This window comes from Physella acuta, unplaced genomic scaffold, assembly GCF_028476545.2.
Source record: "Physella acuta isolate Inbredline_101_S28 unplaced genomic scaffold, ASM2847654v3 ptg000235l, whole genome shotgun sequence".
NCBI lineage: Eukaryota > Metazoa > Mollusca > Gastropoda > Physidae > Physella > Physella acuta.
The window spans coordinates 132,501-155,000 of NW_026731754.1; the positions used below are offsets into that span (position 1 = coordinate 132,501).

Sequence of the window (22,500 nt, forward strand, 5' to 3'; positions counted from 1 at the left end):
CTCTCTCTCTCTCTCTCTCTCTCTCTATATATATATATATATATATATATATATATATATATATATATATATATATATATATATATATATATATATGTATATATATATATATATATATATATATATATATATATATATATATATATATATATATATATATATATATATATATATATATAATAAGAGATTTTTAGCCCACGTAAAGGCTAGTGCTAGGCCTAGCAGATTTATTAAGAAACGTAATTGAGGCACTATGGGGTGCCACAGAAAATATGCCAACATTATTATATCCTCATGTCCTCATATGAAGATCGCAAATGTAGACTAGTGCAAGGCCAACAGATTTGGACAGGAGTAAGGCAGGGTTGCCTAATTTCACCATTCCTGTTCCTGATGGCCATAGACTGGATTATAAAGATGTCAAAAGAGAAAAACAGTATACAGTGGACACTGTGGAGCCAGCTGGATGACCTGGACTTTGCTGACGACCTGGCCCTTCTTTCTCACACACAACAGCAAATGCAGGATAAAACCAACAGTGTTGCTAATTTTTCTACATGCCTGGGCCTGAACATACACATAGGGAAAAGTAAAGTTATCAAAGTTAATGCAACAAGCAGTAACCCTATTACATTGACAGAAGAAGCCCTAGAAGAAGTGGAAAGATTCGCCTACCTTTCCCGTATTGTTGATGAGCAGGGCGGGACAGAAGCAGACATAAAAATAATGACGGGCGACGCAAAAGTATTCTTCAACCAACTACAAAATGTTTAGAGTTCTGGAAATTTAACCCTTGTAATATCAACACATTGTAAAACATGTTATAGTCTATCGAGCTGAGACATAAATAGGAAGAAAATACAGTAATTTATAAACTCATGCTCTAAAAAGTTCTTTCGAATTTGCTGGACCAAAACCATCAAAAACGGGAATGGACAAAACAACTGCCGACTGAAGAAAAGATCCTCTAAAGAATTTGAAATGGATTGGCTACACACTCAGAAAACCTGTATCCAGCATTACAAGACAGGCCCTCACCTGGAATCCACTGGACAAAAGGAAACGAGGTGGAAAGACAGTTGGAGAGACAAACCAAGGACAGAGGTGCCTATGTTCCAGGGGGGGGGGGGGGCTGACAGGCAAGCAAATAATATAGTCAAATAAATACAAAGTTTATGGTTAACTAAACTACATTAGTGTTTTTGCACGTAAACATAGCAGAACATCTTTTTGAGTGTATATTTTAACGTCACGGTGTACCGTTTCGAGAAGCATAATGTATCGTTCTCAACAGGACGACTTATATTTATACATGATGAATAATCAAGTTATTATACCAAATCGCACCTTAAAATGTATTAAGGGATCTTTTATCATTTGTTAAGTTAATAATTTACATGTAAAGTCAAACCACCTGTGATCAATGATCCACTGTGAACAAAACATTTATTTTGTAGTCAAAGCAGCGTCGATTACAAAGCACCTATAGTCAAAAGCACATGTGGTCATAGCTCCATGTACCTATCTGCAACATTTAATGATAACCATTAAACTACATAGTATATAGATATTATAACTCACCAATGTTGAATTTCTTCTTCAAAAGTAACTCATTTAACGTTGAATGTTAACTATTGAATGTTTGTCAAATTCGTTTTACAGAGAAAAAAAGATTGCAATAGAAGTGTTTGACGGCTAAATCTTTTGCATTACGCTGCCATGTATCACGAAGATGCTTGCTGTGTTGATTCAGTTGTGCAAATGGCTGAAAAGGTTGGTATATCTAATTTTGTTTTAGCAATTACCAGCATTTATTTCATAAGGCAGAATATAATCTTAAATGTATAAATAAACTGATATTATAACGGTTATTAAGCCACGTGATTATTTATTTATTTTAAATATGTTTTATTATTATCGATGTTTTTTTAACATAATATATATTTATTAAATGATATAGATGTCAATTCAAAACAGTAATGAACAGATAATGGATAGTATTGGGGTGCTTGGAAAAGGTATTTTAATTTTGTTTTTGTTATAAATTTTTATTGATATTGGGTGTAATTTATTTTGTATCAACCATTTAGTTTGTATTATAGAAAAGAATAAACAATGTATACCAGCCTTTATACTGACTGCACCGTAGGCTCTATTGACCGTCAGTGAGCATTGTTCCTAACCCGAAATTCATAGGTTCTAACTCTCGGGCAGATGAGTTTCATAAGCTTTAGAGTGCAACCCCTTTAGGCGTTACAAATCCGAATTTAATCAGGAGTATAACTTTTAGTCGATATGTTTTCCAAAGCTCGGTTATTTTGGGTCTCTCATGCAAATCTTTAAAGGTAGCGCCTCTCCATTGGGTACATCAGCAGTTTTGATAGAAAATACATGGGCTTTATCTACATAAAACCCAGACATTAAGAACTTTTTTTCATGACGCAAGAATATAATTTCATAATATGGAATTTTTTTATTATTTAGCTACAATCTTTGAATAAACTTTAAAAAAAATAAAATAAAACAAAATATTGATAAGCAGATAAAGAGAAGAGCTTAATTTTAGTTGTCGCGGAGTTAAAGACTTATTATTAATTTTTTATTTTACATATCTTGTTTTTGAATTCTGTTTGATGTTTTGTAAGACTGGGAGAAAGGTGAAACGCCCATTGGAAGTGGAGGTTATGGAACAGTTTATATTGTTAAATCTTTGAGAGACAACAGTGAACCAAAGTATGTTGTCAAAGAAATACTTGTCTTAGAAAACGACGTTAAATCATTGGTGAGTTAATAGCTGTAGACCTAATTATATTTATTCTTTGGAAAGTGGAGACTTTATAAAAAAAACAATAACATAGAAATGCTGTTATTGAAGCATCTAATATTTATTTTAAAATTAAAATTGAATTCATAATTTTGTTGTCGAGAACTGCAGTCAGTGATTTATACCAAAACAGCTATGACCTTTGAGACATGCGCATTAAACTGAATGACATTTGTTTATATTCTTATATTCAAATGAATATTAGGAAAGCTTTAGAAATGAGACAGAGATATTAAAAAAACTTGGTTCCCACAAAAGAATCGTCCCGTTCATTGGCGTAAGTGAACGTAGCAACTACATGTCAATATTTATGGTATACATGAAACATGTAAAACATCAATAATTGCTGTTTAGTAGTGTTTCAGTTTGCTATAGTCAAGCCTTTAGGTTTAATACATATTTACGAAATGCACTAATACAAATAATCCAAATCTACTTTACAAAAGATAAACGTTATAAATCCAGTCTTGTTAGAAAAATCCCTGAACGTGGTTCCAGTTCATACTTCATGGTTCTGTGCTGTGATTTCATTTAGTTGTAGAATCCAATAGATGGTAAACAAATGCGTATAAATCTTTCAGATAGCAGAATAAACATATTAGTTTTCTTCTGGGCGTTATTCTGTAAAAAAAAAATACTTGAGGTAAATAATGTATAATTCTTGTGTGGATTAAGAAATAATCGCATTTATATCAATTAAATAACAGTTAAACGTTGTGTGGATATTTTATTAACATGACTTTATAATAAAAGGCATTTCATTTATTAGGTTAGAGAGACTTTTAGAATGTCGTTTTAAAATATGCTACATAATTATTTTAATTAGTAGGCCTACAAATTAAACGCATTGTACACGATCCTTTCTTAAGGGGTCGTTACGAGCATATTCGCAAAAGAAAAACGGCCTAAGTGAAGAAGAGACAAGACACTTTACAAAGCAGATTTTAAAGGGGCTGGAGTTTTTACATGGAAATAAAATTATTCATCGAGATGTAAAAGGTAGGTTTTTTGTTAAAATTGTAATATTACGATACTATGTAGGACTACACAGTTTATTAACGCGACTGCTAACACTAACAAATAAGTCAAGGGTATTATTTCTTAAAATAGGAATAACTGATCATCAGTGGCAAATGAAAGTGGGGAGGGGGAGGACAGTCAGCCGATCCTACAGTAGTCAAGAGCTCCCGATGTTTATTGTCACCTACTGTTTTCTTACAAAAGATAGTTAATTTCACTGTACCAAGTGCTTGCTGAACTTTACTAGAAAAACACATTTTGAATCAAAAGCGTATTTAAAATATCAAATAAGTGCATACAAGGGTGAAATGACCGGACCCCGAAAGTCGGATCTATAATTTGCCAAACCTTATAATTCTAAGACGTGCAAATGTAAGCATAAAATATTTATTTACACTTTTTTTTCTTTCTGTCTTAAGTTAAAGTATTATAATATATACATTCCATGGCATGTTAAGATGATTCTGTGAAGCAAAATCTCGTGATAAATAATCTCTGACAAAAAATCCCACATAGAGACAAAATATTTTTAAACAATCGATATAATTTATGTATTTTTGTACATGTATATTCTTACGCACAATCTTTATTTAGTTCTATTTCGGAGAGTGATAAGTGTATAAGGCAGTAGTGAACAATGTAATCGGTTTTAGAGGATAATATATCACTAAAATATACAGCAGTTCATGGTTTTACATAAAAGCTTACACGCTGGATAGAAAGGCTTATATGACATAATAATAAAGCCATCATACTAGTGAGAAGTGAGATATGTGTCGTCAAAAGTAGAACTGGTTAATGGGAAGTTGGACAGCACGGAAAAAGAGAAATAACCACAAAAAAACAGGAAATATGACATTTTAAAATTTCACAATAGGCCTAGTATTTTATTTCTAATCTAAAAAGGTGAGCAGATATTTAATTTCCAAAATTAACAATTTTATATGTATATATATATATATATATATATATATATATATATATATATATATATATATATATATATATATATATATATATATATATATATATATCGTATCCAAATATACATTTGGTATCTTAAAAATGTTGAATGAGCAAACTGATACCACAAGGTGCTAATACTTTAATAAAAATTCACATAGCAGTATGAGTTCATCATACTTCCACATAACAAATAGTAAGTTATTTGACTCTTCCGTAAAGTTTAGAGTAGCAGATAGGTAACAGTATTATTTTGGAGTATGCTAATGATAAAAACTTTAATTGTAAACATAGAAACTTAAAACTCCTAAGAAATGAACAGCTGTTAAAGGAGTTATTTATCTTGGCAGGATGACATTTGTTCCAGTGCATTAATAGTTACTCAAAGTTTGTGTGACTGGCTCAGTGCCGCTCAGTCCGTCTGTGTGCGCTCAATCGCTTAAGCCGAGTTACTGTAGTATTATGTGTTCATTTCGTCGTTTACTTAATTATTACTGCTTTGGTTAAATTAAAACAGTGGCTGCGCACTTGACAGAGACGTAGCGACTGCTCACGAACTTTGGCGCCCCTAATATACATACATATATATATATATATATATATATATATATATATATATATATATATATATATATATATATATATATATATATATATATATATATATATATATATATATATATATATATATATACATGTGTGTGTTAGGAAACGATTTCATAATTACCGTGAATGATTTTCGTTCTATATAACTTTACTGGATGCAAATTAAATTATCATCAATGCGACATGGGTATTTCCTTGATTAATTAATGAAACAAGCTGGAACCCAATGGACACAACGTTTGCGAAGTCTTGGATTTAACAGATGTGTCTGTCTTCTCGCAAATACTCAACAACACACTCGTACAATGCACTTTAATACAACTGGTTTATTTTACAAGTGATAAATTATCTACTCACTCCAGTGTAAATCTTTCCGATTTAGTTAGCAAAAAAGCGCCACTTCCCCACCCATCGAGAAAAAAAATTGAAAGCGGTTTTGGCGGTCGCCGTTTCTTAAGGGTATTTTTTACAGTTACACAATCAAGGTAGAAAACACTTAAATCACTTTGTAAAGACTTGTAGCTGTTAAATTCCTAAGTTTGACTTTTTATAATTAAAAATTGCAGCATAAATTGACCTTTTAAGTTTTTTTCTCATATTTTGGCGCCCCCTAGGATTGCTCCTGGGGCGTCCGCCCTTGTCCCCCAGCTTTGCCTCGGATTTTTTTGTGGCTATTAATGATTCCCAAATCGTTTCTTAGTTTCACAGATCGCATAAAAAAGCACGATTTAGACAGTGAGATGCGAAATGCAACAAAATAGCCACTCCTGATTTCTAGGCAACATATTGTTAGGCCCCATCTAGTCAAACACTCAAAGCCGCGGCTTCTGTGTGTCTGTGGAACTGCGACACTGGTGTGAAATTATTAAATAGAAGTGACTCAAGTCCACAGGCACAAGCCGTTGAAAATTTGTTTTGGAAAATGCATAAGCTCCTGCGGGACATTTAGGCTTTATAAAAGGCCCCGGGCAGTAAAGCTTTTGACAGTAGTGTTATCTGGTTTAATACTATTAAGTGATAATTAAGATGTGATCACTAAATGATCAATTTGTGTATTACAGGGGACAACGTTTTATTGGAAGATGAACGTCATGTCAGACTTACGGACTTCGGCATTTCAAAAAATCTACGAGATGTTTCCAGTACATCAACATCCGGTGTCGGCACTGCAAAATGGATGGCACCAGAGGTCATGAATACAGGAGATGGCAAGCCTAAATACAATGAAAGAGCAGATATATGGTCATTTTCGATGTTTATTTTGTTGCAAACATTATTGTAAATATTTAACATTTAAATAGGAAAAATTTGGAATGGACGACAAATAAATTACACGTATTACAGTATGGCTAACTGATCTTTTCAGATAAAGATAAATAACATTGTATAGATTCTGCACAAACATAACGTTAAGACTAAAGTGCAATGAAACCTACAGAGATAAAAAATAAACACAATAATTGTATGGTTATTTTCTGAAAGTTTGTTTTCTGATTACCTATAAAATATAAATATAATAACTAATAACCATACATATATTGTATTAATTGGTAAGGATATATGCGTATATTAAATAAACATAATGCGGAGATTCACATACATATGCAGCTTACAATATATAAATAATAGTACAGAGTAAAGTTAGTATTTAAAAAAATATATCTTATTAAACGTCTGTTTTGTTTTTGTGTTTTTATTTTTTATTCACAATCAAAATTTTGAAAATAACTATTTTCTAATTTAGAAACACACACTGAATAATCATAACACACACAACATGTAATTAGCAATTTAAATAGCGGAATTATTATTTCGGTTATGAGCAGTGGCGGAACTAGAAAAAAAGGGCCACCCCGCAAAAAAAAATTTTAGGCCCCCCCCTATATATGTATATATATATATATATATATATATATATATATATATATATATATATATATATATATATATATATATATATATATATATATATATATATATATATTCATATACAATAACATAATACGAACATAGGATACTCGTTGCTGTCCTGTTCGAAATTTGAAAAAAAAAATCAATTAAAAGATTTTTCAACATCATGTCATGTGTGTAAGTCAGGGGTCGGCAACCGCATGCATCTCTTTTGATATCAAGATGCGGCTCTCCAGCTCCTTGCACAAATACTAATAATCTTAATAAAAAATAAAATATTTGAAATAAAAAAATGTTAGTGGCTCTTTAAAACCAGGGAAAATTTGAAAATTGTAACTTTTGGCTCTTCCGGTTCAAAAGGTTGCCGACCCCTGGTGTAAGTGCATTAGCGTGTTTTGTGAAAAACCAGTGTTAATTAATTTTTAATAGAAGCCCTCGTTGAAATTTTCGGTCAAAATAATATAAAACATGAAAGCTTTGTATAAGTAATGGTGTCTCGTGTTATGTTTATTTTTAAGTTTTTTTTTTTGTAATTATATTATTAATGTTTTAAATATTATTTATTTAATACATTTCAATACATTTCCTTTTTATATAATATCAATCTTTAGTAATTACTTACAAAAAATAATAATTAAGAGAAGTAATTTCTTTTTAATTTGTTTAGTACAAATCTATTAAAAGGAGCTTATGATCACCCCTATTTGACTATTTTTTAAAAAAGGGAAATAAGTCATGGTTTGAACATTTGCTTATCTTTGATAAGTTTAATTGTAGAATAAAGACTCGGCTTTCAAAGTTGTTAAAAAACGAAGGGAAAAAGAAGATACAAGAGCGTGAGGTGGTGTCTATAGATCAAAGATAATCCAACCGCAGCTACGGTAATTTTTTACAAAACAACCATCAAGTCAATAATGAAAGAAAATTTACTTTTTTTAACTATTTTAAACTATAAAAAAATGTATTATGGTCGGCTCTGGGCCCCTAAATGGCGTGCCCCCCCCCCGCATTGCGGGGTCTGGCGGCACTGTAGTTCCGCCCCTGGTTATGAGTAATTGCTCGTAGTTAAATATAATCTAATTGAATACATACAACTGTTAAAATTGCCGGAAATATAGGTAAACTTGAGTATACACAACTGAGAGTAATTTTTTTTAGATCGGAATTGTGTAAAACAAATATTTGGTACATTTATTTTATAACTATGTCAAAATGAATGTAATTTTGAAATCGCACTATTATAAATGGGTACAAGATTTAGAGAGATAGCGTCCTTGAGTCCACCCAACTCTGATGGGTACCTAACTCATGTAAGGAAAATTATAGGTGGCTGGGCATAGTGCTGACCACACTATCTCTTCATATGCCGAGGTCACATAAACAAGTGAACTCTACTTCACTTGTCCTATGGACCGTCAGGTTTGATAAGGGAACTTTTGTTTTAACAGACCTAAGCTTCAATATATGCACTTTTTATGTTTTTCAATATAATTGAAGGAAAGTATTTGTTTTTCTTTAAAGGAGTGTTGGCTGCACGGTAATCGAGATGATGACAGGACATTCTCCATACAAAGATATCCCGAATCTGCTCCAACTTATCGAGCTAATTGGTAAAGGAATTGCACCTACGTTAGGAACAACTATTGTTCTGTCAGCAAACCTCAGTGCCTTTTTACAGAAAACGTTGCAACCGACTCCACAAGATCGACCTTCGGCAAGAAATTTGCTTGACAGTGACTCTTTTTTAAATCGTAAGTGTACTATACCCGTGGCCAAGTGTATATTGTAAATTGTTATTTAATTACTTATTTTAATTTTAATTTTATCTATCTAGAATAATTATAATCTTGTACGTGTTATTGTTCAATGTTTAGAATCGTTGATATTAACCTGGTTAGAAAATCTACTCATATGAAATAAAACCTATATGTTATCAAATTGTAAAGATAATATGGTATTGATACATAAACATAGAAGAAGTACATGCAGAATAAATTTGGAAAGTAGAGAAAAAAGTGTCTGCCGTAAAATTATTGATACAAACGCACATAAGACCAATTTTCTAAATAATATATTCCTTTATTTTTATTATTTGAACAAAATCAGCAACTATTTAACTTTCAAAGTTACCACTAACAGTCATATAACTCCGAGGTTGCCAATATATCCTCGGGCACTGTAAATAAAGGACGAACCTACAGAGACGTTTATGATTTCTCTATTGTTTTCAAGGAAATGCTTCAACCTGAATTATTCTATGTCATAAACAACCACATACACTTCATCTAACTCACCCTGTAATGCCTGCCGGCAAAAAACAAATGATCGCTTTTTCTTGCTTATGGTTTCCATCAGTTTTTTTCGTCTCTCACATTTATTCAACTCAATTGATTTACTATTAGCCACGTATCACACACCTTTAATAGGAATAGAAAAATAACCCATATCAAACATCATAGATAACAAATCAACTACTAAGGTCTAAGGACAATCAAATATACAATTATTGTGTAATGGTGTCAGTCACCTTCCTCAACACATTTACACACACAAACTTACATGCACACACACATACACGTAAGCTGTAGTATAATAATTTGCTTAAGCGAATGATGTGTAGATTTGAAAATTTTCATTGTGGTGTCAACCAAATTAATTTTGATTTGGTGTCACCCCACCAATCTTTTTGTTGATAGTCGTCATTGTATGCAAACATTATATAAATCCACCTAGAAAAAGCATTTAGGGGCCTAAGTCTATCAGTTAGAGTTATTAATTCGAGTGGAAAAAATATTGTATTTCTAGTAAACTATATTTTTGGTCAGGGGCGTAGCGATGGGGGGGGGGGGGGGGAGGCGGGGGTGCGGACCGCACCGGGTGACACCATTTAGGGGGGTGACACCAAGGCAAAAAATAGCAAAATATATAGAGAAAAACTTGAGGGGGGTGCAAATCGAAAGTTTGAGGGAGGGGTGCAATTCAAAAACTTGAGGGGGGGTGCAAATCGAAAGTTTGAGGGGGGGGGGTGCAAATCGAAAACTTGAAAGTTAGTCACCGGGAAGGGTCGCAACGCCCCTGGGAGGGTGACACCATTAAGTGCCGCACCGGGTGACACCCGACCTCGCTACGCCACTGCATTTGGTGTCACCTCCCTGCACCCCAGGCTTGGCTTGACGTGTCAGTTTTACAATTCTTAAGAAAACCTTTTCCTCAGGCAAATTTTAAGTGTACGTCCACTCCCCCCCCCCCCCTACCCGGTGATAGCATTAAACTGTCCACAGGTAACACTAACGATGTTCACCTACAGTCGGTTATAAGTACAGCTGGATGTTGTAGTGCACGGGTTCCCAAACTGGGGGTCGCGACAGGGCCGCGAAGGGCTTTGTAGGGGGTCGCCAACTGGTGTACTAAACTTTAGCAATGAGAAACAAAACACAAATATTTAGAAGAATATCTGAAATTCAGCTTTACTAACATCACTGGAAATTAAATAGAGAAGAAGCAATGCGTACTGTACAATGTTGTTCTCAGTCACATATTTATGAAACCTTCATAACTAAAACGTCATTTGAGACGAGTCATTCGGAACACACCGAAAAAGAAATGGAGTTCTCTCGTCGCCATGAAGCTAGTTGCAAACGTCAGAGACTTGATCGAACAGGAAGTTTTCACCAAGAAAACATGGCATTAGTGCAAACATCAAATGCCAAGCAAAAAAACAAAACAAACACAATAGGAGAAAATCTCATCAAACCCTGCATGTTGAAGATGGTGAAGTTAATTCCTGGGGATTCCAGTGCAGTAAAGATGCAACAAATATCTCCCCCTAATAATACTATTCATCGGCTTATAGCAGACATGTCCGTAGATGTTAAATAACACATTTTCAATGAAATCAAACTTTCACCATTGTTTTTTTTCGATTTTATAAATAAACAGACGTGAGTTCGTGTTCGCAGTTGCTGGTATTTGTCTATATTCATTCAGATGATAGTAAAGAAGAGTTGCTATTTTGTAAAAACAGCATGAAGAAAATAAATACGTTTTTTTGAAACTGGATGACTAAAATGGGTTAAAACGTCTGTGGGGGTTTGTACGGATGGTGCGCCATCTATGTTTAGTTCAAAATTAGGCTTTAATAAAACAGAAAAGATTTAGCTACCTAACCACAGCATGATTCACTAGTATGCTATCGCCATCAAGACGCTTCCGATTCAATTGCTAGTAAAAGTCGTACATTATATTAAATCTGGAGCCTTCAAAGAACCGATCAAAGACATTAACATAGATCACGAGGTTCTGCTTTTTTACACTTCAGTACGGTGGCCGTCAAACGAATTGAAATCTGAAATCAAACTGTTCTTGGAAGGGCTAGAGAAACAAGATATTTTGATATACTTTAACGACAAAGAGTGGTTGGACAGGGAAAATGAACGAATATTATCACTTTCCATGATAATCTCGGTGCAATTTTATCAAAGCTGCAAAATTGGCGAAGAAAATAAATCTTTGAAATATTGAAAATTTGAAAAAAATCTGCAGTGTGGTAGATGAATCTAATTGTTAGATAAATGTAAAAATTTCAAGAAGCGATTTCTCGGCATCTTGAATCTTTTGAAAATGAAATGCGGCGATATTTCTCTGAGCTGACGCATTACTCATTCCTTTCTTCCCTTGATGTTGCCAGAATTTGATTTGCAGAATGATTTCGCGTAAGATGAAAAACTGCACACACAATTTTGGTGTAGTATTCATCATTTATACCCAAACGTGAAATTGCTTGTCTTTTCGAGAATAGATTTTCAACACTATTCTCTGATTAAAAACAAAATTTGAAATAAATTTACTGTTGATAATGACATACGTTGGCGTTAAAAAAAAACGTAACCACGAATGTTCAGTAAATAGCAAACAATTTTACTCATCGTATTAAAACAGCTATTAAGAGTATTTCATATTGAAAGTCTACTAGAAAATTTTATTTTAGTGCTTATTAATTTTCTTACTAATTTCGGCTTCTTTAATTCTATGGGGTGTCGCAGGTCACTAACTTTTATAAAAGGGGGTTGCCACTCGAAAAAGTTTGGGAGCCACTGTTGTAGTGTTTTCTATATTGTTATCAGGTACACGTCATGGTGTCATCCCCCCCCCCCAAACTTGTTGGGATTTGTCAACTTTGCCTTTAATGTCAAAGACTTTAAAACTATAATTATATATATGGAAATTTTTGCCTTAGTGTCACCCATCTTAATGGTTTCACCCGGTGCGGTCCGCACCCACCGCAACTCCCCCCTCCCATTCCTCGCGACGCCTCTTGGTAAAATTGGTAGGGTAATATTAATAACAAAAGTTCATACATTTAGACATACTTTATAGGTTTAATTCAATCAAATGCTTAATATAATTAAATAAGTGCTTCAGCTTATTTAGCTTTATTTCATCGTGTTTTAATTTAACTTAATTAAATTTACAACAACTAAAAAAGGAAGAAGAAAAATGGGAAGAAGACATAGTTATATGATAGTTTATATACTTTCTAGTCACTTTATGTATTGAGAATATTTAGTTGGGATTACTATTGAAAACGATACTGCATACTAGATTTACAAATAATTTAAATATCTAGATATATAAATCTCTACGTGGTGACCATGCAAGACACCACCGAGACGTAAGCTGAACAATAGTAGCGACGGCTATTAGTGGCAATAATTTAGTTTTTAAACGATTTAAAATTAAATGGAGGTAACAACATGCTCTGCTTGCTCTTTTCCGTAAACTGTCGTCACAGACGGCTGCTTTGACGAGGCGGTGAGGGGGGTGAGTGGAAAGTGAGGGTGAGGATAATCGTCCTTCACTAGCTAGTGATAGTGTTTTACAGCAAAATATTTCCAATCACAGCATCAGTGGTGTCGAATTCACAAATTAGAAATTACTGAAAAATAGGGTCAGCTCGTGTTACTAAAAAACACCACCCACATTTATAAACGCGCGAGACGTGACAATCTTTAACAAGAAAATAAAAATTTATCTTACAACACTTTTTAACCTTGTCTTTATTTGTTTAGCTTTTTAAATTGTAAGTTGTATTTTTTTACAACTATATTTCTGTGATTTTTTCCGGTCATACCACAAAAGAGCCCCCCCCCCCCCTGGTCATTTAATATCATCATGCCTCCGGCTGATCATCGACTTCATGGATTACATAGCTGGTAATTTATTTATTTGGATGATTTGACATCCATGAATAGCATGCAGCGTGGTAATTCGTCTTTAAAATGACTGGTTTGTCAGTACATGCTCCAATATACTTCGTAAAATGTGCTCTGACATACTAATACATAAAATCTCATGTGCGCCCTTCTCTCTCAGAGTTTCTTCCAGGCATCTCTTCAGGGGGGGGGGGGCAAGCCTCCCGAACATTTTTTACCGCCCCACCGAACGAAATGAAATTTATATAATTTATATAGAAAATATATACTTTTAACAGTGTCCGCCCCCCCCCCCCCCCCCCCGAAGAAGGTCTACCGCCCCCCTCCCGAAAATTTCAAGTGCCCCCCCCCCCCCCCCGGGGAAAAAAGTCTGGAAGAAACACTGTTCTCTCTCTCTCTCGCTCTCTCTCTCTCTCGCTCTCTCTCTCTCTCTTCGTATTTCCCGCGGTTAGAAGATCAGTATCTCAGCGATATATGGGGAATGTAAAGATACGGAGTTTAGTTTTAATTATTTTGGATGTATTAAATGTGTATACTAAATTTTATTTAATGAAGGAAAATAAAAATAAAGGCAACCAGAAAAGACAAGTACTAAAAAAACAAAGACGTCACATGTCACATGTTTAAACTACGGAAAGTACACTACACTAATGGCGTTATCGTCCAATTGTAGAATATGAAGAAATGAAGTATTTCATTCAAATTTTATGTAGATCTATACATCTACTTATCAAGACATAGGCCTACGCTATGTATACAATTTTCTAGGCCTAAACTAATACAAAATAATTTAAAAAGCAACATAACTACAATTGAACAACCGAGTTTTAAATTGAATCATTTAAGTCTCTTAATCCGTGTGTGCATTTAATATGATGTTATTTTAACTAATAATGTATGTAATTCGGTTTTAATTTTTCTTATATGCATTAGTAGCCTATGTTATTTTCAATGTGTCGGATTTTTTAAAAAATCCAAATAAGTGTAATATAAAAAGATATATAAACGGGTACCCATGGCTAATATTTGATAAAATATCCTAAAGTTTTGACAAACAGCTCACCATTCATCCTACAACAGCCTGATAAATGGGTTTAATTAAAAGCGGATACACAAACATATCCGTACACATATGTATGTTGTTATGTTCTTGTATACAAGTGCACGAGAAAAATTATATACGTACTTGTAGAAACACAAATACGCGAACACCGGCAAGACTTATCTCCATACAATCACTTTCCACCTAATAATGTCGAGGTGTGATAAAGTATTAATTTTTGTTCTAATCGTGTAACCAGGTAAACATGCGTTGTGTATTTTTTTTCAGATGTAGACTATACAGTCGTGTTGGTTGGAAAAACAGGCGCTGGTTTAAGTGCTAGTGGTAATACTCTGTTGGGAAGAACATGTTTTTATGTCTCCCCTCAACAGCAAACAGTGACAAGAAGTGTGTGCAGTGGCAAAGTTAAAATAGACAAGGAGAAGTTCGAGGTTTTTGACACACCAAGCTGTGTGTCAACTAACATAGATCTATATCAGAATGAACATATTTTGTCAGTTATAGAAAACGCAAAAGATATTCTAAACAGAGTAAAGAGAGGAGTTACTGCTTTTTTGTTTGTTCTAAAATGGTGTTGTAGATTATTTCCAGATGATAAAAAAACAATCAAAATGTTAACAGATTTGTATGGACCAGAAGCTATAAACAAGTACGGCATATGTTTAATGACTTGGGGAGAAGATTTCGATATGGAATATGAGTGGAAACTTAAAGAACATAATTGCGAGAAACTTACACTTAATGAATGGTGTGAGCAACAAAAAGGAGCACTAAAAGATTTCATGTGTCGATTTAACAAAAGAATAGTTTTAATGTATAACAAGGGAAATCAAAATCAACGTGAAAGATGCCGAGCTGAAGTTTTTGATATCGTTAGACAACTTAGTCAACAACAAAATCCGTACACTCTAGAGGATTTTATGAGACACAAGGACAGTCGAGAAAAACGGAGACCTATACTTAGTTGTGATGTTTTTTAATTGCTCAATGAAGTTCCATACCTTGACGGATACATTAAAGGAGAATATGAGTTAAAAATTGTCCGTGAACTATTAGCCAGAGCTGATGAACTGATAGACCAAAAGTATGCACTAACCCATGGTATAGATGACAAAGAAGCAATTAAAAGAAATAAAAATAGTATTGAAAGATAGTATGATGGAGCATTCGAGTAAAATATCAAGGCTTTCAATAAACTATTTCAGGGAATTATTTTCAAATAAGAAAAATATGTAAACAGTTATTGTTATATACATCTAGTCTGGCATTTGAATACGCGATTGCTAACGTGAAAAATCAGACGGTTAAAACTAGGGCTAAATACAATAGACAGCTAACTGACCGAACAGATCTTATGTCATACAAGGGGATATCAGGCACTACGGCAGGAAGTAAAATGACTGGTTCTAACTGCTCGTAATTTAGTTACAAATCTGCTTGGTTAATGAACATTAAGATGGGGTGATATATCATCATGATAGTTTAATACATAACGTTTGTTTATAAATTTGTATTTGTATTATTTTATGTTTACTGTAGAGAGGGATTAATTGTTTGAAGCCATGTACATTTTATATTTCTTGTTAATGTCCAATCAATACACGTGTCAAGCGTTCTGAATACATGTATCACTTATCACAATTAACTAAAGTAATTTTGAGTTGTATTTTGATAATCTCTTAAGTGTTGGTGTGTTAACCAGTTAAAAATGGTCAAACGATATAAATCGTGTGTACTGCCTTTGCTTTTTAGCAGTGTTATAGTAATGCTATGGAAGCAAATCCAAAAAAGAAAAGCAGGCTGAAATCGTAGTCAATGGCCTCAATGGCGCATAACCAGTTGACACGTAACGCTTAACTGTGTTGGAGGCGTGGTCGAGTCGGCAAAAAGCTCATGGTTGATAAGTTCGAACAAAGTCTCGAGTTCAAACCCATTGGCAGATAAATCTCGATCCCCTTCAACACTAATAATTAAGAACGAAGAAGAAGAATGTGCTTACATTTCACAGAAAATTAGCTATTATATATTTTTAAAATAAATGCACTCCACAAACAAAGTTAAAATAGACTTAAGAATGCATACATTCATGCAGTGAAACAAGCTAAAAGACGCCAAAGCGTGTTATAGTTAACAATATGTTCGCACCAATATTGTTTAATGGAAACACGTGTGGGGATGTACCTTAAAAAAGCTATGAAGAAATAATTGTTTCCTTACCAGTATAATAAATAGTTTGCTTGATTTTTAACCGGCTCCTCCTCCTTAAGGGCTATTCGGATGTGCTTAGAGATTTTTCAGTTTGTTTTCTACTTTTGTACTATGTTAGGCAAATTAAAACGACTTAAGCCACATTCAAATAGTAAACGAATGATAGGTATAACAAGTTCGTCCGTTTTTATACAATTCAATAAACTTAAGTCAAGTAAACATTTTCATCATTAGAAAACAATTAACCATTCCTCGTTTTACAAAGTTACATTTATTTTACTGCGACAATATATAAAAAAACCAACACCAATTACAAACGCATTTCCAAAAGTTTATCAGTCTTAAATTATATGTGTGTTAATTATATTTGTATTGAATTAAAATTTCTTACACTAATTTTTAAGTAAAAGTTTTATTCTATTGTCATAAAATACATTCTTCCCTAATAGCTGAATACACAGGTGTTCATTTTATATAGTATACTATAAATAACATTCGCTAAAACGAAATTATTTAAGAATCGTTGGTAACGCTGGCGTTTTGTTACACGAAACAAGAATTAGAATGCGGTTGTGTATGAACAGTTTTACTAAGGATATGTTTTTGTTATATAAGTAGTAAAGTTCTCTTTCAAAACTGACATGGGGCAATTGAAGTATAATTCAAATGTTTCTGTGACGTCGCCACATGCAGAGATAGTCTAATTAGTACAATACCCAGCCTCCTTTATTTTTACTAACGTGGGTTAGGTAACCATAACATCTCAGGGATGTTCTACTGACTTCAACCCGGATTCGAACTCGTGACTATCGGGTTAGCTCTAACTCTAGGCCACGCCAACCGAACATTCTATATAATAGTTTCGCTGTCTGTCTATCTATCTGTCTATGTATCTGACAAGAACGCTCTAGAAAAAAAAGCAAAATAAAAACTTTCAGAGTAATACGGAAACGAAATGTGACGTCACATTTAGCATATAGTAAAAAATAATCTCAAGCCGGAGAGTGCACACAGTAATATGACGTCATTGATTCTCGAGTAAACATTGAATTAAAAAGCCAATTTTGTCTAATCTTAAAAGTGGTTTGCGTGAAAAGTTTCTTTCATACAATTCTTCGGATAGGGGCGTAGCCCATCCCCCGCGTAAGAACGTCTAAGCCGACCCCTCCCCCCAACTCAAAAGAAATGTCGTCATCGATACTCTATAATAAAATTAAAGCCTAATTCATGTGTCTAATCTAAAAAGTGGTTTGCGTGCAGAGTTTCTTTTATCAATTCTTCTGGTAGTGGCTAAGTGCGACACCAGTGTTTCTTTCAGACTTCTTCCTCCCCGGAGGGGGGAACTTTTTCTAATCTAAAAAGTGTTTAGCGTGCACAATTTTTTTCATGCATCTCTTCCTGTAGGGGCGAAGCCCCGCCCAGATTTTTCCTTTAGTTTGTATGATCTACAAATGCGACCAACGTTTCTTTCAGACTTTTTCCTCCCCGGCGAGGGGTGGGGGTACTTGAATTTTTTTTTGGGTGGGGGGCGGAGGTAGAATTTTCTGGGAGGGGGCGGACACTGGAAAAAGTATATAATTAAATTTCATTAAATGGGACGGTAGACATGTTTTGGGGTGTGTGTGTGTGTGTTTGGGGGGGGGGGGGGAGGCGGAGCCACCTCCTCCCAAGTAGAGTTGCCTGAAAAAAACTCTAAATGCAACTTTTGTCATGAATGAGATTAGATGCATGGTTTAGGGATATGCCTATGACTATATTTTGTATAAATTAAAGTACCGATTCTGGATAAAATCCGTTTTCAATGTCATTTTTCGTTTCCGGTTAAATTAAATTGATTTTGTTTTGGTTTTAGTTTAGAGAAAATAGACAGCACTATCAACCTAGCGCCCGTTGTATCCTTCCTCAACGGGCCATTTTTCTCGTATTATATATAACTATGTAGATGTGCTAGATACGCATAGTAGCCTGGAATATAAAAAAAACGTATGTCTTATGAAATAAAGAATCACTAAACCTATATATACATACATATATACAGACGCATATATATATGATATGTATATATATATTATGTATATCTACATGTTTTTTCCTTGCTTTCGGAATAAAATGTAATGCCCTATACGTATTTCCATTTGTTGCTACATTTATTAGCAGTAATAAAATGTAATATTGAGATATATTTTGACAATGTCCTGCATTTTAGTTTAAATTGTAGATTTTCTAAGGTGTTCGACTGCTTTGTATTATATATATTGCGCTCTTTTATTTTTATTTATAGAGTGTATCTTGTATTAAACATAACTATACGATACTTATAGTTTTATTAAACAATTTCTGTGTTTATATGTCTCTTTCTGCAGTTAATTGTTTTAAGCTTTTTTTTCATTTTCATTTCGAGCTGTTTTTACATATAACCTATAAGTAACGGATCTGTAAATATATGTAGCACATATGCTATTTTTTATGAGTTTATTTCTAATAAGAAAAAACGACGAACATTTATAAAATACATCAATACAAACAACGCTAAAATTAGAATGAAGACAAATTCACACTTCTGCTTTCACTTCATTTTCAAAGACTCCGTCGTTGTTAATGACGTATATCATTAAATGTATTGTTTTCCTCCATCAGATGAATCGAACAGAAAATAACGATCTTTACACTTAAATAAAATTTATATTGGTAAATATACATTGTTAGAAATGGTGCTATGGTTCGGTCAGCCCGGAATAGGATCCACTTTCTGTAATTTGTCAGTTCCTTCAAGACAAATGAAAAGAGATATTTCTCGTCGTCAGAAGAATCAAATATTAATTTATATCCTTTCCTTTTGCAGGATACTCTTATCGCTGAGCCGCATCCCACATCAATCAACACTCGTGTATTTTAAATATAAAGAAAACATATCCGAAATATTTCTTTGATAGTCGGTGTGGGAACAGTAGTACAATCGTGTAATTTCTATATAATGACATATGTTCTGTTTTCACATTTGTACTGGCGACTGGGGTGAGAGGGAGAGAGGGGGGAGATGACCTGCGAAGAAACACTGAGTGTGTAACGAGTCTATCGATCAGATGCAGTACATTAAAAAATAACAACTACATTATACAGCTAACAGGCCCCATTATGAGCAATTTTATTCCATGCCTATATTATTATTTAATGAACTAGATTGACACCCACTCTTAGACTATATAAGAAAAGAAATAAACATTAGAAGTAGTATGAACGTGTGCCTGTCTTTCACACTAGAAATCGTACGCTGTCTATGAACTTTTCTACCCAACAGCATGACTTAGTTATTGTAGTTGATCTATTTGTAGTTTGCTAAACCACTCTTAAGGTACAAGAAATAAATTATTTTGAATTTTACTATTTCAGGTATCTAGGGGTGTATCCACCTATTTCTAAGTCCCGGGCGAAGTATCAAATTTGCGCTCCCCACCCCACACCCAACGGGTAAGACTATATTATAGTTATTCATGTTTACGCAAAAAACCGCCCCCCCCCTTCCCGCATTCCAATCTGCGAAGGTCGTGTTTGCTTTCTACAAATCGCTGCTACTTAATATATTGTATTTAGTTGTAAACAGCTAAAATGACTGCGTATATGTAAGTGATGGAACTTGAGTTTTTTTTTTTTAGTTAAACCTCAATTGGCGCCCCGTTAATGTAGGCGCCCAGGTTGCGTCACCACACCCGCCCTCGCCTAGCTATGTTTTTGCAGTAATCCCATAAACCAGGGGTCTCCAAACTACGGCCCGCGGGCCGAATGCGGCCCGCGAAGTCATCTCATCCGGCCCGCGGAGATGTTTTTGTCTAAGGAAAAATCGTTTGTTGGTGATGATGACGAACTTTGCACAGAAAAATCAAAGACATGCTTGAAAGAAATTTGCCCTCGAACTGAAATTTGATAGCTAATGCGGCCCTCGGACTAAAAAGTTTGGAGACCCCTGCCATAAACGAACGTCTATCCTCTTGTTACTTTTAAGGTTGCAAATAAATGTTTGTCAGGCAAACACGACCGACTTTATGTAGACAGCTGCTAGACAGACAGTCATGCAACTATTATTAATTGAAAACAGCATAAAGTCAGGTTTGCATGGAACTATTTAAATTATTAAACTCTCACAAATAAAACAAAACAACATCTTCTAAACCCGCTGAAACGGATACAGAATGTACACAATTTGATTTGTTTTCTCGTGTGTTTTTATTTTATGATTACATTTTTCCCACTTATACCTTATTTTTATTTTTTTGAAAACTTTCGGGAAATCCCTTAACACAACTCGCGTTATGTAGGTTAGAGCGTTAAAAACAACTGCATATTTTAGACTAGATGTGTAATGTACACACACATTAAATGTTAAAGTAGCTGCTGGTAGGGTGCATTAACTTCTATTCTCGATTCAGTTACAACAATGGCTGAAAAGGTTGGTTTCTTTTTGTGTGTTTTTACAATTATTCATGTTTATCAAGAAAATATAAATCTAAAAGAATTCCTTATATAGCTCAATATCAAAGCAAACTTTTGTAACACTTTTTAGATCTAGATCTTTTTTTCGTTACTCTTTTCATTGAATGCTTATAACCTGACTCTTTGGCTGATACGTTTTAAAAAAATCACAATTATTTTGACTTCTAATATGACAATCATCAAATATTTATATAATGAGATATAGTAAAATACTCCCCCACCCTAAGGTGGCGGAGGTGGTGGGGAAGTAGGTCAGTAATCATTGACCTTGTGACGTAATTAGTGACCTAGTGACGTAATCATTGACCTGGTGACGTAATCATTGTCCTAGTTACGTAATTTTAATGCGTTTTAATTAGTTTGAATTTAATTTTTAAATTTTAATTAATTTTTATTACGTAATTTGATTATTTGTTTACTTTTTAATTATTTTTATTTTGTTAATTTTTAATTTTATTTTATAATTAGTTTGAATTTTTATTGACTAGTTATGTAATTTAATTACTTTGATTGTTTAATTTGTTTGTTTACTTGTTGTTTAATTTAATTACTTTGTTTATATTGTGTAATTTTTATTGACTAGTTACGTAATTAGTTTGATTTTTTAAATTTAAATTTGATTTTAATTTTTTAGATTTTAAATTTTAATTAATTTTAATTGTTTTTTACTTGTTGTTTAATTTAATTACTTTGTTTATATTGTGTAATTTTTATTAACGAGTTACGTAATTTTAATTTTTTTAATTTTTTAAATTTTTTAAATTTTTTAAAAATTATTAATTTTTATTTTTAAATTTGTTTATTTGTTTAATTTGTTGGTTTGTTTATTTGATTGTATGTATATTTAATAGTAAACGGAGAGGGATGGTCGGGGTTGAGGGTAGGGGTGTGCTAGCATGTACTAGAACATTCTTTGTATAACAGCCATTAACCGACCGTGCAACACCTGTTACTTATCGATCCGCGAAGCTTTACTTTTTTTTTTTGACAGCTACCGACCGAAGATTTATGGTTTTTTCTCGCTCGCAGCTACAGGCCCATCAGCATAATAGCCTGCCTAATTAAATTTTGTTACGCATCAGTGATTTATGTCATGTTTGCGGAAGCGAGCACCGTAGGGGTCCAGTGTTTAATCGAAAGAGCTAAGTGGTTAACCGCAAAGCCACCGTTAAGTGTACCGACAGCTGTTACTTATCGATCCGCCC

General features: G+C 33.6%; 1 protein-coding gene across 3 annotated transcripts; it reads left to right on the forward strand.

Annotated features, from left to right (window-relative positions):
* Window positions 1-1,653: 1,653 nt before the first annotated feature.
* Window positions 1,654-16,178, forward strand: LOC131938162 (mitogen-activated protein kinase kinase kinase A). Of its 3 annotated transcripts, none has more exons than XM_059296080.1 (8): window positions 1,654-1,777; window positions 1,961-2,018; window positions 2,646-2,782; window positions 3,030-3,152; window positions 3,694-3,823; window positions 6,475-6,655; window positions 8,846-9,075; window positions 14,867-16,178. In XM_059296080.1, the coding sequence occupies exons 1-8, from the start codon at window positions 1,733-1,735 to the stop codon at window positions 15,577-15,579; spliced, it is 1,617 nt and encodes a 538-aa protein (XP_059152063.1). In that variant the 5' UTR covers window positions 1,654-1,732; the 3' UTR covers window positions 15,580-16,178. The 3 variants fall into 3 exon arrangements, with proteins under 3 accessions (XP_059152063.1, XP_059152062.1, XP_059152064.1); XM_059296079.1 differs by having other exon boundaries at window positions 1,667-1,773; XM_059296081.1 differs by lacking the exon at window positions 3,030-3,152 and having other exon boundaries at window positions 1,667-1,773.
* The last annotated feature ends 6,322 nt before the right edge of the window (window positions 16,179-22,500 follow it).